General features: G+C 41.5%; 1 protein-coding gene across 1 annotated transcript in view; it reads right to left on the bottom strand.

Moving 5' to 3' along the window:
* The window catches only part of LOC140730332 (ALK tyrosine kinase receptor-like), a 1251709-nt gene that overhangs the window by 366911 nt on the left and 869209 nt on the right, over positions 1-15589 (bottom strand). The window contains exon 6 of the mRNA XM_073050601.1: positions 10798-10929. Coding sequence (XP_072906702.1) covers positions 10798-10929 — 132 coding nt within the window. The remainder of the gene's footprint in view (positions 1-10797; positions 10930-15589) is intronic.

The raw sequence follows: 15589 nt of genomic DNA, 5'->3' as shown, positions 1-15589 counted from the left end.
CACCATCTCCTTGGTCTTGGTGATATTGAGACGTTTGAGTTGCACCATATCACAAAGTCCTGTATCAGTTTCCTATACTCCTCCTCCTGTCCATTCCTGACACACCCCACTATGGCCGTGTCATCAGCGAACTTCTGCACATGGCAGGACTCCGAGTTATATTGGAAGTCTGATGTGTACAGGGTGAACAGGACCGGAGAGAGTACGGTTCCCTGCGGCGCTCCTGTGCTGCTGACCACCGTGTCAGACCTACAGTCTCCCAACCGCACATACTGAGGCCTATCTGTCAAGTAGTCCACTATCCAATCCACCATGTGAGAGTCTACTCCCATCTCCGTTAGTTTGTGCCTTAAGATCTTGGGCTAGATGGTGTTAAAGGCACTAGAGAAGTCAAGGAATGTAATCCTCACAGCACAACTGACCCCCTCTAGGTGAGAGAGTGATTTGTGCAGCAAATACGTGATAGCATCCTCCACTCCCACCTTCTCCTTATACGCAAACTGAAGAGGATCCTGGGCGTGCCTGGTTTGTGGCCTCAGATTCTGTATTATCAGCCGCTCCATGGTCTTCATCACGTGCGACGTCAAGGCAACAGGTCTGAAGTCATTCAACTCCTTTGGTTGTGGTTTCTTCGGTACTGGGACAATACAGGATGTTTTCCACTGTCTGGGTACTCTTCTCTGCTCCAGGCTCATGTTGAAGATGCGCTGTAGTGGTTCTCCAAGCTCAGTCGCACAGGCCCTCAGTAATCGTGGGGAAACTCCATCCGGTCCAGCCGCCTTGCTGGTACAGATCTTCCTCAGTTGACCTTCCACCTGTGCAGCCGTAATCCTGGGCGTGGGCAAGGTCTCCTGTGAGTGGCTATTTTCCTGTGAGGGAAGTAAGCCTGGTGTGGATGAGATTGAGCTGTCGAACCTGTTGAAGAAGTTGTTCAGCTGGTTCGCTTTCTCCACATCTCCACTTATGTTCACCCCCCGCTTTGCACCGCATCCGGTGATGATCTTCATCCCATCCCACACCTCCTTCATGCTTTTTTTCTGCAGCTTTTGTTCTAGCTTCCTCCTATACTGCTCCTTTGCCCCCCTTATCTGTACTCTGAGTTCATATTTTTTTAAAAATTAAATGAGAATAGGTTGAGCAAACTCAGCCTTTTCTCCTTGGAGTGACAAGGGTGAGAGGTGACCTGATAGAGGTGTATAAGATGGTAAGGGGCATTGATCGTGTGGATAGTCAGAGGCTTTTTCCCCCCAGGGCTGAAATGGCTAACATGAGAAGGCACAGTTTTAAGGTGCTTGGCAGTATTTACAGAGGCGATTTCAGGCTAAGTTTTGTTTTTCCCCCACTATAAATGCAGAGAGTGGTGAGTGCATGGAATGGGCTGCAGGTGACAGTGGTGGAGGTGGAAACGATAGGGTCTTTTAAGAGAGTCCTGGATAGAAAAATAGAGGGCTATGAGTAACCTTGGGTAATTTGTAAGGTAAGGATATGCTCAGCACAGCTTTGTGGGCTGAAGAGCCTGTATTGTGTTGTAGGTTTTCTATGTTTTTAAAAATATACACACACACACACACACACACACACACACACACACACACACACACACACACACACACACACACACACACACACACACACACACACACACACACACACACACACACACACACACACACGTATGTGTACCTACATGTCTGTGTGTACACACACACACAAATCACAGTCATTTTTGTCAATGTATTGCATTGTACCACTGCTGTAAGGACAAGAAATTTCATGAGCGTGATATTAAACCAGATTCTGACATCCAGGTTAAAACCATCCTTTGACTGATACTCCGTACAACATCCTGAATTTTCCATTGTTCACCACTTGTAACTGTGGCTGCAATGTACACAAAATGCACTATAGTTTCTCCCCTAGGCTACTCAAGTATTTCAAAAATATGCCACCACTCCCATCGAGGACAAAAGTTTCAGGTGCATGGGTGCTATCAGTCTCCCATCTAAGTTGCTCATCTTCCTGACTTGTAAACACATCTCCATTCCTTCATCATCTTTGGGTCAAATTCCTGGAACTCTCTCACAACAGCACAGTGGGCAGACCTTCACCGTAAGAACTTTATCTGGCTTCAGTACAACTGGGAATAAGCAATAAATGTTGGCCTTGCCAGTGATGCCCAGATCCCAAGAAATCAATATGTAAAAATCCAAAAATCACTGCTGCACTTCTTTTACTTTTGCTACAGTCCCTTATGCTGACCCAAGTTATTTTTCAGTAACTGTTTATAGAAAAATAACTACCTGCACCAAGTACGTATATTGCAAAACCAGTTGTTTAGCTACTAACACTGAAAACAAGCTATGCATAGATTTCATGCAAGGTGACATTTTCCGTTGACAGGATTAGCATAAGAATGCAAAATAAACTTTGAACTGTTTAGTGGGTTATTATGAATTCTGGGCAAAAAAAAATAATTCATACAGCTGCTAAATCTTCTTGTGTTACATAGAACACATCAATCCCATTAACGTGGCATAAGCAAGCTTCAAGGCATTACTACTTCTGCAGTAGACCATGTCCAAAGAAATCAGTAATGATGATAAATGCTATTATCCATTTTGAACAACTAGATCCATTTCAAAAAATAAATATATTTTTGTAACCTCCCCAAAAATAATTGTGTGCAATAACTCTTTGTCTTCAACAGTGCAAGTCTTGCAGGCTTTCATTAGACAATGTGAATTATAATCTTTGCATTTAATCATTTCAGGAATAATTTATTATTAGGTTACACATATAAGGCAGGTAATTACTTAAAAGGTAATGTGCATTCTATCTTAACTGTCAAGTAATCCTAAACGTTATAAAGAGAAACACAGGCATGCATATATTTTCTAATCTTGTTTTGAGCTTTAAAACTGTTATTTGAAAGTATTTTGACCTCTCAATTCATGGTGAATCAGTGACATTCTTAGCAAAATGGTGGCGTTTTCCATTTTAAATTGGAAGTTTGTGTATTTCAGCTCATGGAGACACATTTTCTATTAGAAAAGGTGTTGCTCGTAACACATTATAAGCCAAGTATTTTGGAGAGTAAAGCAATTACTAACCCTGTCATTACCCATTTTAAAAAATCTGCTGATATCAGTCAAAGTCAAATCTTAAGCAGTTTTAATCAGCTGTTCACATCTCTTAATCCCCAGTATTACAAAGATTGATTTAAAAAGCTTGAGCTACAAATGCATTCACACAACTCCTAGAAAATAATGCTGCTGTGCTTTTGAAAATGGGATTAACCTAGAGTTTAGCAATTTTCTGAACACTCCTAAGTGTGTCAGCTCTAGTCATGAAATCTGTGCTCCTCTTTTAGCCCCATCTGTGATTTCACTGACACTTTCTTTCCTCCAGTATAAAAGTCCCCCAGATGATATCAACAATAGAATAGCATGGAAAACACAGCTGCATTGAAATTTTCAACCTCATTGGTCTAAAAACTGAGAATAGTTATTCCCAGACTACCTAGCTTTCACTAATTCCCTTTCTTCAGAACTGTCCTATATAAAGCATCAATATTTTAAGCTCGCTGAGTTCTAGAACCTCAAGTACAGCCTCACACATACTTTGACTACTTTTTCCATGGAGGTCAAAGTCATGGCCACCCTGAGTTTCCTTACATCAGGATCAGTTCAGAATGCTACTGCTGATCTTAGCTACAACTCGAGAGTTTGCTGCTCACTGTTGCATTGGAGAGGTGAGTCGTACTCCATATTCATGCCCTTTCCTTTCTCTTCAGAATACAGGGGCAGGCAGAGCCTCAAGAATATTGACTGTACTCATGACATTATATAGACCTTCTTGGCAACTTCTTACAGGTGTATGGCTATAGCACTGGAGAGTCTTTACTCCAAATGCAAAGAGCAGGCCTTCTGTGGCCAATGTTTTTCACCAGTCTTTCCAGTTCCCTCTGTTTCTAAAAGGAGCACTCACCCACCTGCTTCCCATCATTATCCTGATTTAAGAATATAGGTTTCGTTATTGTTAAGTCAAAGTTCTGGAAATTGCAAAAACGGGATTCCCAATATACTACAACAGTTCAACAAGACAGCTTATTTTTGTTGTTCCAACACCAATCAGAAATGGGTGACAAAAACTGGCCCAACCAACAACGACCACAACCAAAATGTGAATAAAAGGCACCTCTCAGCTTACACCCCTTCTCCACCCATGACATTTTTAGATGTAGCTTTCTAGGAAACATGGTAGACAAATTTGCCTCCGTTAGGTCTCACTAAATGATTATAAAACATAGACAAAGGAATTTGGGGCAGGTCATCTGGTTCTTTGAACTGTTCCAACATTCATTATGATCATGGGTGATCTATCTCAGCACCATTTTCTGCGATTATCCCTGTAGACTTCAATTCCCATTAATATCCAGAAATATAATGATCTGTGTTTTGAAATGAAACAACAACCGAGTCACACAGCCCTCCAGGATACAGAATTCCCTCCAAATGAAGAAATAGTTCCTCAGCTTAGTCCCAATTCTACCCTGAAACTATGCCCCTTGATCATGGACTCGTTGGCTTGGGAAAAGGTCTCCCTTGCATCTTCCCTGTCTAGCTCATTAAGTATTTTGTAGATAGATAGATAGATAGATAGATACTTTATTCATCCCCATGGGGAAATTCAACTTTTTTTCCCAATGTCCCATACACTTGTTGTAGCAAAACTAATTACATACAATACTTAACTCAGTAAAGAATATGATATGCATCTAAATCACTATCTCAAAAAGCATTAATAATAGCTTTTAAAAAGTTCTTAAGTCCTGGCGGTAGAATTGTAAAGCCTAATGGCATTGGGGAGTATTGACCTCTTCATCCTGTCTGAGGAGCATTGCATCGATAGTAACCTGTCGCTGAAACTGCTTCTCTGTCTCTGGATGGTGCTATGTAGAGGATGTTCAGAGTTATCCATAATTGACCGTAGCCTACTCAGCGCCCTTCGCTCAGCTACCGATGTTAAACTCTCCAGTACTTTGCCCACGACAGAGCCCGCCTTCCTTACCAGCTTATTAAGACGTGAGGCGTCCCTCTTCTTAATGCTTCCTCCCCAACACGCCACCACAAAGAAGAGGGCGCTCTCCACAACTGACCTATAGAACATCTTCAGCATCTCACTACAGACATTGAATGACGCCAACCTTCTTAGGAAGTACAGTCGACTCTGTGCCTTCCTGCACAAGGCATCTGTGTTGGCAGTCCAGTCTAGCTTCTCGTCTAACTGTACTCCCAGATACTTGTAGGTCTTAACCTGCTCCACACATTCTCCATTAATGATCACTGGCTCCATATGAGGCCTAGATCTCCTAAAGTCCACCACCATCTCCTTGGTCTTGGTGATATTGAGACGCAGGTAGTTTGAGTTGCACCATATCACAAAGTCCTGTATCAGTTTCCTATACTCCTCCTCCTGTCCATTCCTGACACACCCCACTATGGCCGTGTCATCAGCGAACTTCTGCACATGGCAGGACTCAGAGTTATATTGGAAGTCTGATGTGTACAGGGTGAACAGGACCGGACAGAGTACGGTTCCCTGCGGCGCCCCTGTGCTGCTGACCACCGTGTCAGACCTACAGTCTCCCAACTGCACATACTGAGGCCTATCTGTCAAGTAGTCCACTATCCAATCCACCATGTGAGAGTCTACTCCCATCTCCGTTAGTTTGTGCCTTAAGATCTTGGGCTGGATGGTGTTAAAGGCACTAGAGAAGTCAAGGAATGTAATCCTCACAGCACAACTGACCCCCTCTAGGTGAGAGAGTGATTTGTGCAGCAAATACGTGATAGCATCCTCCACTCCCACCTTCTCCTTATACGCAAACTGAAGAGGATCCTGGGCGTGCCTGGTTTGTGGCCTCAGATTCTGTATTATCAGCCGCTCCATGGTCTTCATCACGTGCGACGTCAAGGCAACAGGTCTGAAGTCATTCAACTCCTTTGGTTGGGGTTTCTTCGGTACCGGGACAATACAGGATGTTTTCCACTGTCTGATTTGATGTACATTTTGATGGTACCTCTCTCTTACTCTTCTTTTCTCCAGAGAGTTCAGTCCCCACCTATTTAACTCAATAGCGAGTACAGGTTAATAAGTTAGTTTAATCAGTTTAAATTGGTTTTATTAGTCTGATACATGTTGGGCCTAATGTGGAACTGTTGCCATTTTTCTGCACAATTAACAGCAAATTCAAGGTTGTATCTGACTTGCTGAAAGCTGTTTGTGAAGTGGGGATTGGGAGTGCAAAGTTGTGATAATTCCTCCCAGCTTTTGCAGATAAATCCACTCAGTCAACACCTGTGCCAAGTTGGACATGGCCAGGAGTCCAGTGGAAAGGAGCAGCTGCAACAGATCAAAAAATAAATATTAATTTTTGATGCCTCTGTCAGCCAGGTAAGCACGTGTGTTATAGAAACTGCAGATGCTGGAATTTGGGGCAACAGACAATGTACTAGAGGAAATCAGTGGGTAGATCAGCATCTTGTGGGGGCATGGGGGGGGGGGGGGGTGAAGGATTTGTCGATGTTTTGGATTGAAACCTGCACAAGGGCACAAGAGGTTCACCAGGATGCTAACTGAATTAAAAGGCACATGGTACAGAGAAAGGTTAGACAAAGTCAGGCTGTTTTCTCTGGTATGGCTGAGGGACAGGAGAAATCTGAAGATCTGATTGAAGTTTATAAGAATGCAAGAGGCACAGTGAGTATCTTTTTTCTCCCAAGATCAAAATGTCCAATACTGGAAGGCATGCACCCTGGGTGAGAGGGGACAAGTTCAAACGAGTGTGTTTCTGTTTACGGAGAGTGGTGAGTGCCTGGAATGTGTTGCCAGAGGTGATGGTGGGGTTTATGAGGTTCTTAGAAAGGCATGTGAGCCTGGAGGGATGTGGGCACTGTGTAGGCTGAAATGACTAGTTTTGTCAGGCAGTTAATTATAGGTTTAATTAGCTTGGCACAACAGCATAGGCTGAGGGGCTGTTTCTCTAATGTTCTATGTTATGTAAAGATTGTGTGGAGACAGAAGATAGCCATTTTGTGGGGGGGTGGTGCAGGATGGAGCGGTGGCACGAGGACCATTAGGTAAATGGTAGGCCAGGGATGATGGGAAGGTGAAGCCAGATTGGAGAGGAAGAAGAGCTGGGAGATGGCGAATGTTGAGGGTGTAGCGGACAGGTGCATGACAAGCAGAGGCAGGGAAAAAAAATGCCTTACGTATGGTTTAGCTGCTTGTCAAGGCTCTTCAGGCCATTTCGTAGGAGAGTCTGCTACTCCTATCCAGGTGACAAGAAATGCAAATGGAAGCAGCTTTGGGCTGAGGTTCTGTTTGGAAACACTTAACAAATTCTCACTGCGATAACTGGCCAAGTGAAATCTGTTCTTGTGGACGAGAGGCAACAGCCGACAGTCAACTAACTGCAGATTCAAGGCCATTATTTGTCTGCCTGTGTGATATTCAATATAAAAGATTTATTTCTATAAATGGTCATTTTAATAAGAGATGATAATTGAATGGCAACATAATGTCCAGTCATAAAAATGAAGAAAAGAAATTAAGCTAACGTCCATTTAAAAATTATGATTTTTGTTTGGAATTATTTCACGGATAATGATATTATGAATTTCCATTCCGGAGCCTCGACTAGAAATTGATTTCTGCTGGATTGTTTCTATGCAGTGTCTGTACTGGCTAAATAAGATTATTGGAAATGCAGCATTACAGAAACTGAACAGAGCGATTAATTATATTTTGTTCAATTGATTTAACAGAAGACAACAAAAAATATTCTTCAGTTTACTTTTGGAGACTGACTTAGCTTTTAATAGTTTACTCAGTCTCTGCTGCTCTCATGATAAGGATCAACCTTGGTAAATATCTTATAACATCATGTGAACAGCTGCATTATAAATAAGAAAGTTAGACAAGAATGTTAATTCGGGATACGTTCTAATGAGGCCCTGTGAGGATGGTGTAGTTGTAGCGGAAAACTGCTAGGTTCAATTATATAGGTGACAACTATCAGATTATGCACACAAGCTTCACCTGTGCAATACATCTGCTCAAAACATGGGCACTTGATTCCATTACTGAGATCTTTAGCCCAAAAAAAATAGACAAGCACTCTGAAAAGCTTACTCATGTTCAGAGTTTGAAGTAATTCTCTGCTTCCAGATTTTATTAAGAAATAAAAGCCTCCAGCATATTCTCTTCATTTTTTTTTGGTCTGAAGTGCATATCTCCTACCTATGGATCTGGATTCCTATGTAACACACACAAGGTGCTGGAGGAACTCAGCAGGCCAGGCAGCATCTGCCAAAAAGAATAAACTGTCGACATTTCGGGCAGAGACCCTTCTTCAGTCTTGAAGGATATATTGGGACTCAGGGCCTTTGTGTATTAAGGGAAGCAGAGGAACTGGGTGTCACAATATGTTAAAAGAGCTTGGGAAATGTGGCTCCATTTTGTTAAAGAGAGCGTGGGACATGGTGTGATTTTAAGAGCCAGGATGTAGTGTAATAAATGGATTAAGGAAGGTAGAAGTTAAAGGGAGCATGGCAGCAGGGGCACTAGCTTGTTAAGGTGACTACAGAGAAACAGAGTCCTGGTAGTTTAAAGGAAATGCAGAAACCAGGATCTCGTGTGTTAAAGGGAGAGCAGGAAGCTGGGCTGTGGGCAGTTGAAAGAAAGCACAGGGAAAGCAGGCAGTGAGCCAAGAAAGTTATCAGGATTTTTCTGTGTTAAATTACTGCAGGCACCCAATTATCTTTAGAGGGTTTACTGAGCCAGGTGTCATATAAAGACTCAACCAATTTGGATGGATTTAGTTCAAGTCCCTGGAGCTCTAACATGCTTCTGTTATAATTTTTCAGGAGGCTAAAAGTTACAAGCCTGAATAAAGTTTCTACACATATTCTTTCACAGCTGAGCACCTCAGCAATTCTTACACCTGGTCATTCCATAGCGGGGAGGGATGAAGATGGTTCCTCACAAGAATAGATTAACCTGGCTCAAAGGCAACTTGGACAAATAGCCAGGGGAACATTGGTCACCCATCTCCCAAGTGAAGATAAGACAGGCAGGCTTAAAGAGAAAAAGGAAGAAAACTCCAAATTGAAAGGACCAGAGATTTTTTTTTGCAGACGGGACAAAGAAGAGTTTATTTAGGGCGCGCACACAGTAAAAAGGAAGATTATCAGTGCAGAAAACAGAGAAAATAGATTTTACTGCAATAACAGGGCACTGAGCATATGAAAGTGAGAAAAAGAGAATATCTTGGGACAGACCTGTTATACAGGTGTTGAAAACAGACCCTGCAGGAACCTCCCTGTCTGCTGGAGAAATTGTGGAAATCAAAATGCAGATCATTGTCATATTTTTTGGGACTGCCCGGTTATCAAAAACTCTTGGAGGGGGATACACAATGCCCTACAAGACATCTTTAAATGTGAAATAGCCTTAGAGAGTAAGACCATATATTTTGGATATATACCTCAAGAATGGTTGAAAAGAGATAAATATTTAATGAATATACTGTTGGTGGCTGGTAAAAAGACTCTTACTAGGAAATAGTTATCACAGGAGAGCCCAACTTTAAATACATGGATGGAAATTACAATGGACATTTAAAAAAATGAAGATAACAGCATCTGTTAATCATAAGCTGGAACAATTTGATTCATACTGGGAAAAATGGTTTAACTACATAATACCTCATAGGCCTGATTTTATTCTCACAGATCAATGAATCTGGTGTAAAAAAAAATCATTCCCTACTTGTACATAGTTCTTTCCTTTTGCTTGTTTTTTCTTTCCACTCTTTTCTATAAGTGTGTACCTCAGATAAATACTTTGTAGAGATTTGTGATATATATGATATACATGTACAATGTCTGAAATACATCTTATGGAAATGTTTGTTTGATGATGAACTTCAATAAAAAAAATAAATTACAAAAAAATAAACAGACCCTGCAGGTTGCTGCTGCTCATGGCAAGATGGATTTTGTGCTATTTTAGAAGGGGCGAGGATATGATATCATATGATATGCGATATAATATTCTGTTGCTAAATTAGCTATACGTATGTTTGTGGGATTTCTTAACCATCTTAATGTATAACTGCTAGAAATAAACATTGCCGTTGGTCTATAAAGATTTCAGATTTAATATGGCTTGCCTTCTGCACTGGTATACAGTTAAAACCTGACCAACCCAAAAACATGGCCAACCCAACCGGAACACGTATGCTTTTCATAATTGAATCAAACTTACAGTAAACGCAATACTAAACTAGCCATTTTCTGTATGTGAGGAAGGAACATCAGCTATCAAGGACAGAAGACACCTGTAATAGTAGCATGCAAATCACCCCAACCTGCATAAAGAACTGAAACAGATTTGTACACTGAACAATCATAGCTTAATCTAGCTCGAACACGGGTTTTGTAATGTGTATCTGACCCAGTACAGTCATGTCCTTTCAGTTTTAGGCAACCAGAAGTTATTCTACCTCTCTCCAGTTATTTTTTTACAATGTTGTTTTGACACATGATGGACTTTCTCCAGATTTACAACATGTACAGAATATGGGTGCAAAGACTGGTCAGCTTTAAGCAACCCGATTTTGGTGACCAAAATCTGAATCGAACAAGATGGCGAGTGTGCCATGGCTAAGCAGCCTACAAGCAATTAGCAGTGGCATTAACATGAATGTGAAATAAAGACGCAGGAACTCACTGCACACTGCTCCTTCATCTTCAGCTTTGCTGCAGTCCATGCTGAAATCACAGAGCTGCCTTAGTTTAATAGCTGCCCCATTCCAACAGCTGAACGCTCCCTCGAGTGTTGTCCTAGAACCTGTCAGAGGACCTGAAATACAACCACAAATGAAATTGTACATAAAATGTATTTTAGCTTGTACCACAACACAAGTGATTGATAGACTTTTATTGTACAGCTTCTGTGGAGTGAGATGATTATAGCAGGGGTGTCTTTGAGAGGACACAGAACGACAGATTCCTGTAATGCAACTATTCCTGTTTGCATTTCTGAGAAATTTTAAAAAGTTAAAACAAACTGCATTCACAATCTGAGTGAATTACTTTGGTTAACCATATTAAAAAGCTTCTAAATAAGAGCAACTGCACTATTGATTAAAAACTATACATGTAGTGAAAATGGTTTATGACAAACGTTCCTTCATTGTAACCAGCTCAAACTCAAAGAGGTTCCCCAAGGCACCACATGGAGAAATGGGCACAGGGATAAAAGGTAAAATACAAGAATGAATGACAGATGAATTTTAAAGACCGAAACACTACAGAAGGAAATCAAAGCAAATGAGAAAAGAGGATGGACATGAAAAAAAGGACAAAAGGTGTGCAAAACCATAGAACATTACAGCGCAGAAACAGGCCTTTTGGCCCTTCTTGGCTGTGCCGAACCATTTTTCTGCCTAGTCCCACTGACCTGCACCTGGACCATATCCCTCCATACACCTCTCATCCATATACCTGTCCAAGTTTTTCGTAAATGTTAAAAGTGAGCCCGCATTTACCACTTCATCTGACAGCTTATTCCACACTCCCACCACTCTCTCTGTGAAGAGGCCCCCCCCCCACTAATGTTCCCTTTAAACATTTCCCCCTCCACCCTTAACCCATGTCCTCTGGTTTTTCTCCCCTAACCTCAGTGAAAAAAGCCTGCTTGCATTCACTCTATCTATACCCATCATAATTTTATATACCTTTATCAAATCTCCCCTCATTCTTCTACGCTCCAGGGAATAAAGTCTTAACCTATTCAACCTTTCTCTGTAACTCAGTTTCACAAGTCCCGGTAACATCCTTGTAAACCTTCTCTGCATTCTTTTAACCTTATTAATATGCTTCCTGTAATTTGGTGCACACAATACTACAAATTTGGCCTCACCAATACCTTATACAACTTCACCATAACATTCCAACTCCTATACTCAATACGTTGATTTATAAAGGCCAGTGTACCAAAAGCTGTCTTTACTACCCTATCTACCTGTGACGCTACTTTTAGGGAATTATGCATCTGTATTCCCCCAAAAAAAAGGGGTTTTCTTTGCATTCTGCACATTTCAGGCAACGTCAACATTATTAGCCACATTCCTGTGCTGTCTTCTTGAACTGCTGCAGTCCTGGTGAAGATGCTCCTATGGTGCTGTTAAGTAGGGTGGCCCAGAATACAGGGACAGAGTTTACTCAGGTAAGTGGAGGTGGTGTGGGGAGGAAAGTATGAGATTTAAAAATAAAGACAAAAACATTTAATTTACAGGCCTCAATAATTATTGTATTAAAACACTTTAGGGCCAAAACTAAAGTATTCCAGGTTACTGAAACCTGAAATGAAGCAGAAAGTATTGGAAATAATCAGCAAGTCAGGGAGCTTCAGTATAGAGTGCAGAGGGGGCAGGTCGGTAACCTTTCATCAGAAGTGGGAGAGTTACTAATGAACTAGTTTTAGGATACGGAGGAAGGAAGATGAGGAGTGGCAGAAGAAGAACGCAGTGATAGGTCAGAATCAGGATAGAGGGTAGGACAGATTATATAATAAACAGGGTGCTAGAACAGTTTGAGAGAAAGTCATACAGCAATACAGCAGGAATACTGGCCCTTCAGCCAAGCCAGACTGCGCCAACCAGATTGTCCATTCTCCTAGTTCCAACTTCCTGTGCTTGGCCCATATCCCTCCTAGCACCCTTCCCCTCATGCTACGTACGTATCCAAGTGCTTCTTAAACTATACTAATTTACCTCCTTCAGCCACTTATTTTAGCAGCTTGTTCCATATACGCATCAACCTCTGCGTAAAAAGAAAGTCTCTCAGGACCCTTTAAAATCATTCCCCCTCTCAACCTAATCCTATATCCCTCAGTTTTGGACTTCCTTGCCCTGGAGAAAAGACTGTTACCATCCTCCTTATCTATACCTACAAGGATTCTACATAAGGGGAGGCATAGATAAGGAACTGCAAGGGTAAAAAGACCCTGATGGGAGTTACATACACAAAATGCTGGAGGAATTCAGCAAGATAGGCAGCATCCATAGAAATGAACAAATAGTCGATACTTTGGGCCAAAACCCTTCTTCAGGACTGGAAAGGAAGGGGGAAGAAGGACAATAGCCAGAAGGTGACGGGTGAAGCCAGGTAGGTGGAATGGCAAAGGGCTGGAGAGAAAGAAATGTGACAGGGAGAGGACAGTGGACCATCGGAGAGAGGAGCTGTGAACAGGTAGGAGGCCGGAGTGGAGGCGAGGGAATTTATGTGTGAGAGAGTGAGATAAGACATCGGAGCAGAATTAGGCCATTTCTCCCATCGAATTTGCTCCATCATTCAATCATGGCTGACCCTTTTTTTTATTCTCTGAGTGATACATAAAAAACAGGGAGACAGCAAGGGAAAGGCATTGAGAATGATAATAAAATCGGCCATGAATGAATGGTGGAGCGGACTCAATGAGCTGAATGCCCTAGTTCTGCTTCTATGCATTATGGTCTAACATAACTTCATGGCACTTGAGCTGAATCCCCGTCTAATGAAAGGCAAAACACCACAGGCCTTTACAGTGTCTGGTTTGTTGTACTTGGCTGATGTCAAGCAGAAAATGCTTGAAGAACTGCAGGTTAACATTAACAGTTTCTAGTTGAGCTACTGAGCATAGTGAAGACATTCCAGCATCAGCACAAATTAGATTTTAGAACCATTTTCTGGTTGGCACAAGAGACTGCAGATGCCAGCATCAGGAACAAAAAAAAAAGTGTTGCTGGAGGAACTAATGAATTAGGCCTGGAGAAAAGACTCATCATCCTCCTTATCTATGGGAAATGGACAGTTGATTTTGTGGGTTGAGACCCTTCATCTGCAGTATTGGGTCATAACTCCTTAAGAAAAAAATATATTTCTGTGCCCTTTTTTGGTGTATGCTACAGCACATTCAAGTGATGCAAATTTTTTGCAGTCAAAGCCGAGTTTATGGCCAAATGTACAAAAACATTTATGCACGGGTGTAATGAATAACTCACTTGCAGCAGTATCACAGGCACCGAGTGTTAGAGGCGCAATATTCACAAGATCATAAATGAAACATGCTGTCTATAATTAAGGAATTAATGATTTTCCCTCTCAGTAATAACAGTATATGTATAATACTGAATGCAATTCTCAAACTGGTCTCAAAATAGATTACTGAGCTCACAAATAAAAAGTAACATTTGTAATTAATTTTTTGTGTTAGTGGTTAAAATAGCACCTATTTTAATATAGATTTTTAAATGCTACCATTTGTGCAAAAACAGCAATATATAGAGATTGTTAGGTGCACAGAACAGCTGTGTATTCATGCATGGAAAATTGAGGGCATTCTGGATGACTTCAACTGCAAAGCCTCCAACTGTTATAAATGTTGATTTCAATTAGTAAACATGACACATTGACAGGACTGGGGAAGTGCTGACTGTTACAGGGAAATATTTATAGTTGGCATCCATGAAGTATTAGTGAAATATGCTGTAGTGTTGTTGAAATCAGTTGGAGAACTGGTAAAACAGACTGATGCAACAGTGAAATGCAGTGTGTTCATTTAAAAAAAAGGAATGCCCCTACTGATGAGAGGGAATCCTCATGCCACAACAGCTCAAAATGAGAAGGGAAAACAAGAGTAGCACGGAGTATCACAAACCTTGTTGATAGAAGCACTTGCAAAACTCAGATTAAAAGATTAGAGAGATTGCGCAACATTCACTGCTACCCGCCCACCCACTGACTATATCAAACACCTACTGCTCTTTCTCCAGCAGTCTGTCAGTCCCGCATTAGCCTGAACAATTAGCTCAGAACCCAGAGGGGCACAAATCTGTCAACTTCAACCCTAAGAGTCTGCTTAGAGGGGGATATGCTGAAATTATTTTGGGATATTGGGGGGGAAAAAAAACTTAAGTTAAGGGAGCGAAAAGGGGACTTGAAATGATTTTGGCTCGCAGGGTTAAAGAGGATCCAAAGAAATATTTATACATGAGAGATGACTTGATAGTAGATGTACATGGTAATAATAGGCATACATCAAATGGATTGCCAGAGACTTTTTCCAGGGCAGAAATGGATAATATGAGAGAGCATCATTTAAGGTGATTAGAAGAAACTATGGGGGAGGGGGATGTCAGAGGTAAGTTCTTTAGAGTTGCAGGTGCATGGAATGTCCTGCCGGGGTGGTGGTGGAGCCAGATATATGCATCTCCTGGAAGCTCTTTGACAGACAGATAGATTCTGATTGAAGAATGGAGAGCTATGTGGGAGGGAAAAGACAGATCAACTCTAGAGCAGATTACAAGGTTGGTACAACAACTTGGTCCAATGAACCTGTACTATGCTGCGTCATTCAATGGTAGAAGCAAGAGGATAGCTAGAGAGAGAGTAGGTTACCATGAGGATCAATGGGGAAATGGCTGTGTGGAGCGGAGGATATGAGGAGGTTTCTAAATGGATACTTCTCATTATTATGA

The sequence above is a fragment of the Hemitrygon akajei genome, chromosome 7 (genome assembly GCF_048418815.1).
Source record: "Hemitrygon akajei chromosome 7, sHemAka1.3, whole genome shotgun sequence".
NCBI lineage: Eukaryota > Metazoa > Chordata > Chondrichthyes > Myliobatiformes > Dasyatidae > Hemitrygon > Hemitrygon akajei.
This window is presented reverse-complemented; position numbering and strand designations above follow the sequence as displayed.